The 10321-nt window shown below is 40.5% G+C and overlaps 1 protein-coding gene across 1 annotated transcript; it reads left to right on the forward strand.

Annotated features, from left to right (window-relative positions):
* The first annotated feature begins 783 nt into the window (after positions 1 to 783).
* On the forward strand, positions 784 to 9302 carry LOC134031631 (uncharacterized). Its single transcript, XM_062475338.1, has 5 exons — positions 784 to 792; positions 2066 to 2259; positions 2411 to 2558; positions 2897 to 3101; positions 3372 to 9302. The coding sequence occupies exons 1-5, from the start codon at positions 784 to 786 to the stop codon at positions 3668 to 3670; spliced, it is 855 nt and encodes a 284-aa protein (XP_062331322.1). The 3' UTR covers positions 3671 to 9302.
* The last annotated feature ends 1019 nt before the right edge of the window (positions 9303 to 10321 follow it).

A 10321-nucleotide genomic window follows, 5' to 3' on the forward strand; every position in this document is an offset into this window, starting at 1 on the left:
ATAACGTAACCAGCCGACTAAGGTACGACGTCGCGGCAACGTTGTCCACGGGTCTAAAAATAACGTAACCAGCCGACCAAGGTACGACGTCGTGGCAACGTTGTCCATGGGACCAACTGGCAACATTCCCTTTATAACGTTGCTACGACGTTGCCACAACGTTAAGGTAACGTCGCGGGTTACCAACTGAGCACTTACTGGCAACGTTGCCGCAACGTCATGTGTTAGCTGGGTCGTCAGTCAAGTAAAGACTGCTACCTGTGACCTAATAAAGAAGCACATTTTGTTATAGTAACTACAAAGCTGGGGCAGCACGATAGTGTACTGTAGCTACTAAACACGTGACTAGCTACCAAACGGTTGCAAAACAGAAGCGTATGTTCTATACATACTTCATGGGTAAAAAAAACATTTACTATTCTTTATAGGCTACTTTCTTTAACAACAGTGTGGACATATTTTTCTGAAAGAGCAGTGGGCTGGGTTGGACCAACCACGATGTATAATTACTAAACTAGCTAGCAGTTATTTCTGACACCCGAGCCCACGCTGAAATTAGAGGTTAGTTAGCTAACTAAGCTAGTTGCTAGCTAACTTAGCTAGCAACTGCCCCTTAATTCAAAATCTTATGATTTAACAAAATACCTGAAATATGCGGGTGATCTTCTCGACCTGCATGTCCTCCTTTTGTCAGCCTTTTGCTGCCACGGTAGAGGATATATGTATCCATATTACTCTTTTTTATAAAGGTAGCTAGCCTAACTTTTTTGTTGCACGTTGACGATGGTGATGGTGAGTTCTTTCCAGTGTTGCGTGGTCAGATTCGTCACGTGTTGGAGTTCTAACTATAATCAGAGAATAATGTTGAGGGGGCACGTTCGGTAACTTCATACACTGTTTTATTTCAGTACACATATACATTAAATTAATCCAATAGTAGGCTACCTTAATTGTTTTTTTTTTTTTTCAATGTTTAAAAGATTTAATTAAAAACCTATTGAGCGGGAGAACCATGGTTGAAGTACATTTTTAGCAGACCCTGTGTCAGTACAGCGTTTCTACTGAATGTTTAAGAATCATATTTTGGGCTGGGAATCTGATCTTAGATCTGCAGCTATAAAACAATAATAATAATTAACACATTAAGTTAGCTTTGAACAGGCGACCGGTTACGTAGACTACATACAGGAAGTTCATGTGGCACTAGACTCGACGTACCAGGCTCTGAACGTACCTCAAATAGGCCTACCTATGAACCATAGATAACGGCAAAATATTGAAGCCTGCAATGAATTCACCAACACTTGAACCCGCGAGGTTATTAAAGAAATGAAGATGCAAGGGAAGACATACAAAGAAATGTCGTCATTCCTGACTTCCACTGGTGTCCAAAGAGGGTGTTCTATAGACAACATAAAGCGGTTTTGTGCTGACAATAACTTTTTAAAAGGAGTTGTGTCGGCCACTCATTTGGAATTGGCAGTGGCCAAAGGTATACAGGAGGTGGGTACACAAGAAGTATGTTTCTCTGTGTCATGAACCACAGAACTAAATTAATATATAGTGGTGATATAAATATTTACTTCACATTCAATAAAAAATCTAAACATATATAAAGTTGTATTTCAATATACATATTTCTAAACATATTTATATATGTTCATATTTTTACATCTGTCATATACATACACATCAATTTTGCATAAATGTATTGAAACAAATTACTTCTAGGGTCTTTAAGCACCAGGTAGTGTGTCCATCATGAAAAAGGTCACATAAAGAAGGCTTCTGTCTAATGTCTATTGGTGTGTTTGTCACTATGTCACAACAGACCGGACCCACATTTGGACGTAAAATGATGACTGGGTACCTGACCACCAAGGGTATTCATGCGTCTGAGGGTCGAGTTGGGGCTGCGCTAAGATCAGTCCAGCAACCAAAGCACGTTGTCATGTAAGTATTTTGCCCAAAGGGCCTTAATTGTTATCCCACATGTGCTGATGCAAATGTTTTTTCTTTACAGAAAATGGTTATGCTTCAATCTAAATAAATATGGTTGTTTTAGGGGGCACGGAACTTAAACCCATTTCCCTACCATGCTGAATACATGGGACACAAGCTTCACATGGACCAGAATGAAAAGTTGGTGATGTTTGGGGCCACACATGTCTTAGCCATTGATGGCTTGACTTCTAAGATTGTTGGTCATTCAACCATGCCTGTGAAAAATAACCTCATAATTTATGAGAATGTTTACAGGTAAGCAGTTATTGATGTTGTATACATTTTCAATTTGTATTTAATACACATATATAACTATTAGTGGTATCTTAAACAATTATTTGTTGTCATGAATGTTTAAAAAAAAAATGGTGTTTGTGCTCTTTGTGTTGAATATTTGTTTTAACAGACCAGCGGTTTTGGAATATGGAATGTGGGATCAAGTAAGGGTAGACCACGGGAAAGAGTTTTACCTGACTCTATTTATCCAACAACAACTGTCAGGTTACAGAAACAACCTGGACAGAGCACCTTACCTACAAACCAAATCAACAAGGGTAGGTTGATGCCATGAGTAAATAACTCACCAGTACATGTGATGAATGAGCTGCCATTCCAGAAACCCCCACACACATACAGAGACATGGAATTCATCAGTGTCATACCAGTACTTAATACAAATAAACTCAACAATTCTTGTTTGTCAAATTGGAATGTTGGTATTTAATTACTTTAATTAATGTACAAAAGGCACTTTGGAAAATAATTGCATTACATTGCTGCAGATGTTCAATCAGTTTTGGAAAACAATCTGCAAAAATAGTTTGTTTACAGTATATTCTCAAATTATTCAAATGTCAGGGATACTACATATTTCTTTCTTCTTGATCTACAGAATCACAGAATTGAGCGGATTTGGCCTGAAATGAACAACAGGGTCAACTACCCAATAAAGACAGCTTTAGTCAATCTACTTGACCAAGAGCGGATCAACATGGAAGACAGTACTGTGAGGTTCTGTGTTTCTAATCTGACATGTCAGATTGCCAGCATTGGGATCAACAGAGTTGTGGACTCATGGAATGCCCATAGAATTCCAGGTATTTTAATGCAGTCTTCTCACATCAGTTCATGTCAACCTTTAACATTATGAGGAAAATTATGCAAGCAGTCATTTAAAGCTCAAGTAATTAACTACATTGCTCCAATGAATATACAATGCATGCAGTTACATACAATATATTACTTCAATATTCAAGGATGTGATTCTAAATCCATACCACCATTTCAAGATGTGCATTTGTGAATCACGATTGAATTGTTATAAATAAAAAGTGTATAACAATGAAATAATAAGAGTTTCACACCAGGCAGAGGAGTTCCAAACATTTTGGCACCACATGGCTGTGTCAAGAAGGTCACAGAGGATCTCCTACCCTGTGCCTCATCAGCAGCGGATCTTTATGAGGCAGACACCAGATCGTCATTGACCAGATCCTCAACATTTGGCATCTACCCGTTTGGAAATGCAGAAGAGCAAGCCCAAGTGGAGAGACACTTTGAAGAACAGTTTCCAGACATGACAGTCATGTATGACAATGTAATAAACAATACATATACGCCCTTCCAGGATGCTCTTATGCATCTGATCCATCTTACTCAACTGTAAACCTATGAAAAGATAACTTCCTCTTACCGAGGTTCAAATTTTCGGTCCTAAAAAATATAGAAATAATTTTTCCAATCTGACCTTAGACCTAGACGGCGTCAAAGTCTCTCAAAGCCAGCTAGTAAAAAATTTAGGAGTCACAATGGACCCAGACCTTTCGTTTGAGTACCATATTAAGCAAATTACTAGAACTGCATTTTTCCATCTACGTAATATTGCCAAAATACGAAAATTTCTCTCAAAGGATGATGCCGAAAAACTAATACATGCATTTGTTACGTCCCGATTGAACTATTGCAATGTGTTGTTCTCTGGCCTCCCAATTACCCACCTAAAATATTTACAGCGGGTGCAAAATGCTGCTGCTAGACTATTGACCAGAACAAGAAAGTTTGATCACATAACATCTACTCTTGTCTCTCTACACTGGCTCCCTATCCAAGCCAAAGCTGACTTCAAAGTTCTACTACTAACCTACAAATCTCTGCATGGATTGGCACCACTGTACCTCTCCGGTCTCCTTGCACCTGAAGGATTCTTATTCTATGTGTCTATTCCAATATGTAATGATGGTATTCAATGACACAAATCTGTGTTCTAGAAAGAGTGGTCTGGAGTCGCAGAGGTCCGATAATATCAGCTTTAATGCAGCAGTTGGAAATCAACAAGTACAGAGCTCTGGGGTTGTCTAAGTTTCCCTACCCGCAACAGAGTTTGGGCTGGTTCACGAAGTCCAACTGGCTATCTGTCCCTCCCCAGCATATATTTATACAGTGCAATTGAAACACAAGTATCAAAAAAGGGTTGACCTTGTTCTCTCGTGCATCAGGGAGTTGTTCTTGCCTACGCGTCCCACCTGCTCGGGTGCCGTCTCCACCCGGTTTCAAGGTTGTTTCTAAAAATGAAGAGATAGAGACACAAAGAACAGCCTGCTTCCCACACTCAGTGTGAGACCCAATGTTTAAGCCTGAGCACACTTCTAAGTTCATAACTTTAATAAGCACAATGCATAACTTTAATAAGCACAATATATTCTTTAATCCCTCTTTTGATCTCTGAAAACACCAGAGATCAATCAACATAGCCCGGACCAACCACCGCCTCCTCGTCCTGGTCAGCCAGCCCCAGCAATGGCATTTGGAACCCCTTCGTCGGGTTCTCCTCAGCCGAGACAATGATCCTGTTACACAGGGACCTGATACATGGGATACAGCAACAATCATGTTGATATTGATATAGCACACTCTTAAGTAAAATAGCGGAAACCTACTTAGTCCAGTACAATTCTAGTGTGGTCAAGCAGTATCACTCTTGACCTAGTCGTAACCCTCTTTTCTGGACTCTCTTCGTAGCAATAGCAAAAGGTTCACTGGCCCTTCTCCACCAACTCCTGCAACGTACGGCTGGATTCTGGAGCAGCACAACACATGCTCCAGTGGTACCACGTACTTCCTTTCCCCAGCACCCTTAGGGCGTGCAAGGTTCTCTCGATGACCTTGAATGGTCATGTCCATAAATGTACAACAGGCTTCCCCGAACATCTGATGATGTATTGGGGCAGGTGGGACAGGGTCTTCAAGGGAATGGGGCCTTAGAACAGGGGTTAGGTAGTCAGACCCGCCGGTCTGACTCGTCCTGAAGCAGAAAAGAGTTACAGTCCCAGCATCACCTTATCTCCCATGATCAAGCAGTAACTGAGTCAAATGAGATGCAAACAGTCGAACACCAATGATTAAACACAGATATTGAAATCAAGAACCCATTTCAGGATTTAAAGTGGATATTTTTAAAGTTCAAATAAATCCCTCCTTTCACACCCTTATAGGGTGTGACAACAAACCCAAATTCAAAAAATATCCCATTACCGATTACACAATGTTGACATACAATAATGATGAGACTATGCAGCGTTATAGCCAAGTGGTGTGGACACACTGGACACAGTGGGAAAACCCTAATGATGTTATAGGGGAAAACCCACCGTCACTCCAGAGTGGACATTCGACATCCATGTATCCACGGCAGACCTGGACATGCTCACAGGCCCCCTTCACCACATACATACAACTTTAGCCAAGCTTTTAGAATTGCAATAAAATAAACTAAATTCGAAACAAATAGAAAAACCAGAAATTAGACAGGATATAAGTTCTCATAAGATCCCTCCTTTCATTGATAACTTTAATCAATACCCAATCTCCTCGTTTGACTCCTCCACTCTTTGGTTTACTGCTTCATCTGGAACAGAATTTAGCAGGACGAGCCCCCACTATTAGTCATGCCTAGAAATGACAATTTCTTTGTTCCCTTCTTTAGAAAATCAACTGGTAGTCTAATTTCTTTCACTCCAAAAAACCTTTTCTGTCTGTTAAAACAGTTAAGTTTAAGACCAATATTGTTTTAGATTCTCTATTTTACCAAATCACAGCTCTTTTTATCAAAGATATGATAAAAGCAATTTTCATTATGCCAAACCAGAATCTGTATGCGTCTTAAATGAAATATAGACCAAATAATGTTCTTAATGTAGCTATTAACCAAACATTTTTCCCAAATATATTTTCTATAAAGGTCAGATAGGTATAACTTCATAACTCGTTTTGCTGCAGTTCAAAACGAGCCAATTAGCTTAAACCATCATAACCACAATTTATCAGACTTGATGAGTCTTCCCAAATTATTTCAGAACTGAATGTTATAATATTCCTCTTCATGCACTAATACCATTTATCAATACAACATTATCACAGCCTAACTGTTTATCCCAAACAGTATGCCAGGCTTTGATAAAACTCTCAAATAAAACTTAAAACCAAATTACAATTAAACTCCAAATAAAAGTACATTTAGTTATTTTCTCTTTCTCATTTTTAACCAAATTACATCTAATACCTTTATCAAAACTCTTAAAAACCCTAGATTTTACTATTTTGACTTAAAATGTTATCCCATATACCTTTCCAATTGCTTCCTCATAATTTTTCACATACATTTCCTCAAACCATTCTTTGACCAACACAGCTGGTTTGCTCTAGTATAACTCTTCCAATTGTATTAGAACCAATTTATAAACCAGGGGTTCAATTTCTGCATTTTAACTGAATACCCTCACACATCACAGATTTTCCGCCTATAAATCCAAGTTCTGGTCGGAAAGGCTTTAAAAAAAAACCCTCCCTGTTTGGCTAGGAATTATAACAAATGTTGATCACGCATTTGTTAACCACCAAACTTGGGATTCATCTAAACGAACACATCTATCAGCATTAATACTCACATAATTATGCAGAACTATACCCTCTGGGATCACCTTTGTAAGATCTCAAGTAACAGGACTCTTTTAGCCCCCACCTTTCTCCAACTCTCCTCGGGATTTCTGTAACTTCTTGGTCAAAGAAAAAAGCACGAGATTGATAAAAGTGAGTGATTTCACAATTTAAAAACTTGTTAGACTTTGCACCGAAGGCAATTACGGTCCTTGGAGGACACCTAGTGGATCTTTTTATTTTTTATTTTATTTTTTAAAGAACGACAGATCTGTTTAAAATACCGTTCAGCTCAACCCGACTCCACACAAATAGACAGTGAAAAAGACAAAGACAACGAGTTTAGGGACTCTAACCCCTGGAAAGGACTCTAACCTCCCCTTGGACAAGGACAACGAGTTTAGGGACTCTAACCCCTGGAAAGGACTCTAACCTCCCCTTGGACAAGGACAACGAGTTTAGGGACTCTAACCCCTGGAAAGGACTCTAACCTCCCCTTGGACAAGGACAAAACACAAAAACGGTTGATTTCCCACCACTGTTGGTTTGACTAGGTACGATGAAACATAGTAATCGTCTAAATTTGGTTCTCAGTTCCGAATAGCAGTACTTTGAATTAACAGGTGTCTGCTTACCTTTTTTTTAAATGTTGAGGCGCCTCTGACGATTACGTCTGCCTCCTCGTACCGGTGTATGGGTCTCTCTCCCGATCTGTCGGTCGGGCCGGAACCCTCTGGACTCCCTCTTTTCAGCGTCGGGGTCACCATTTGAAGGATTCTTATTCTATGTGTCTATTCCAATATGTAATGATGGTATTCAATGACACAAATCTGTGTTCTAGAAAGAGTGGTCTGGAGTCGCAGAGGTCCGATAATATCAGCTTTAATGCAGCAGTTGGAAATCAACAAGTACAGAGCTCTGGGGTTGTCTAAGTTTCCCTACCCGCAACAGAGTTTGGGCTGGTTCACGAAGTCCAACTGGCTATCTGTCCCTCCCCAGCATATATTTATACAGTGCAATTGAAACACAAGTATCAAAAAAGGGTTGAGCTTGTTCTCTCGTGCATCGGAGTTGTTCTTTCCTACGCGTCCCACCTGCTCGGGTGCCGTCTCCACCCGGTTTCAAGGTTGTTTCTAAAAATGAAGAGATAGAGACACAAAGAACAGCCTGCTTCCCACACCCAGTGTGAGACACAATGTTTAAGCCTGAGCACACTTCTAAGTTCATAACTTTAATAAGCACAATGCATAACTTTAATAAGCACAATATATTCTTTACACCCTATTGCCCCGCAAGGACACTTAGATCTCAAGATGCCGGCTATCTGGTGGTTCCCAAAATTAAGAAAAAAACAGCTGGAGGTAGGGCGTTCTCATATAGAGCGCCTCTTCTCTGGAATAAACTACCCGTCTCAATTAGGGAGTCTGATACTGTTTCGACGTTTAATATTAGGTTAAAAACGTTATTGTTTAGTCAATTCTACGACTGTTAAAGGTAAGTATGTTACTAGTTGGAGGCAACGGGGGACGGGTTGTTTCCATCCTTATTCTTTAAGTATAACTTATTTTAGAGTTCTCTTCCCCTGGAACAGATTTCATGTTTCAAATGAGGGGGGCTGTCGCTGTCTTGGTGTGTGGGGTTGCATCAAATTCCCCTTTTTTGCTCTGTTAAATTGCTGCACCAGTCCACACTTGACCGGTGGGGATCTCATTCTATTATGACTGTAACTGTTAGCTGCTCCTGGCATTCTCTAATCCCTGCTCTCCTCTCTCTGTCCCCCCCCACACACATCCCTTGTGGTGTGGGGGGTTTGAGTTGTCAGCACCTGCCTGGTCGTCGGTCAGCCAACGCTGGACCTGGTCGCGAGTCTCCCGGTCCTGTCCTACATCTATAAAGTTGAATAATGGATTTTGGTGTTTTAAAAACCCATCGACACTGTATGACTATGTTTAGCCTGTGTTCTGCTCCTCTCTCCCACCAACCGTCTCTGGAGGAGGGGATCCCTCTCTGAATTGCTCCTCCCAAGGTTTCTTCCATTTTTTTTTTTTTTTTTCTCCTGTTGAGAGTTTTTTGGGAGTTTTTCCTTGTCTTCCTTGAGGGTTTAGGTTGGTTGAGGGGCAGTTCTATGGGCATATGTGAAGCCCTCTGTGACATGCTTGCGTGTAAAAAGGGCTATACAAATACATTTGATTTGATTTGATCTTTCCCGGAGACAAACAACTGCATGCATACACACACACAAACGCGTTAACACCCTTAACATCTGTTGTTGCCTTATTAAGTGTTGACATATACAGTTTGTATATAAAAAAGTTCAACGCCATGTTGCCCTTTTGCATTTGTCTGTAATAAAATTGATTTGAAACCTGAAATGACCCTTCTTCAGAAATGATATTTTTTATAAAGTTTAAGTGCATGAATGTTTGTTTGGATTTCAGAGTTCTTAAATGAATGTAGTATAACTAGCACATGTATCTGGATATATTTAAGATACAGTATTTCATGCAGAAAGAGAAGGTGCAGTTAGGTGTTGAAATGTATTTGACTTTGTATGGTACTTGAATGTTGCATCACAAAGGAACAGAGAAAAGTACACCATGTGTGTGCTAGTTAGTTGTGCAACCACTCACTAACGGCAGCCAAGGCCGTGTGGAGTGAAACCTATACACAAAGGGAGCTCTCCTGCAACAGGATTGGTGACCACTGGTAAGGAATAAAAAGGTAACTATCCTTGAGTGACCCCAACCTATATCCAATGAAAGATGTGTGGCATGTCTTGAAGATTGCTCTCCATCAAAACTACCCATGCAACTTGACACAGCTTTTGTATTATTAATAGTGCGGCTTATTTTTGACACTTAAAAGTAACCATTAAATTAGTGGAGTATGGTGTGTAGATGAGTGGGGGGAAATTTGCATGCATGACACTGTGTCAGTGACAGACTACAGGGAGGAGGTCAAGCACCTGGCGGCATGCACAAGCTGTGTCTGAGCAGGTGCACAGGATCATCAGTGCATAAGAACCTCACATGCACAAGCTGTGTCTGAGCAGGGTGCACAGGATCATCAGTGCATAAGAACCTCACATGCACAAGCTGTGTCTGAGCAGGGTGCACAGGATCATCAGTGCATAAGAACCTCACATGCACAAGCTGTGTCTGAGCAGGGTGCACAGGATCATCAGTGCATAAGAACCTCACATGCACAAGCTGTGTCTGAGCAGGTGCACAGGATCATCAGTGCATAAGAACCTCACATGCACAAGCTGTGTCTGAGCAGGGTGCACAGGATCATCAGTGCATAAGAACCTCACATGCTGCTATACCTGCATTTCAGTTGCACATACTCCTTGCACATTCCATTTTGGTCTGCACATTTAGAATTG

Source organism: Osmerus eperlanus, chromosome 12 (assembly GCF_963692335.1).
Source record: "Osmerus eperlanus chromosome 12, fOsmEpe2.1, whole genome shotgun sequence".
NCBI lineage: Eukaryota > Metazoa > Chordata > Actinopteri > Osmeriformes > Osmeridae > Osmerus > Osmerus eperlanus.

Bases quoted from the DNA above. Each gene is read 5' to 3' on its own strand.
- LOC134031631 (XM_062475338.1), top strand. The intron at 2,260-2,410 runs GTAAGCAGTTAT...TTGTTTTAACAG, and splicing joins ATTTATGAGAATGTTTACAG to ACCAGCGGTTTTGGAATATG. The intron at 2,559-2,896 runs GTAGGTTGATGC...CTTGATCTACAG, and splicing joins TACAAACCAAATCAACAAGG to AATCACAGAATTGAGCGGAT.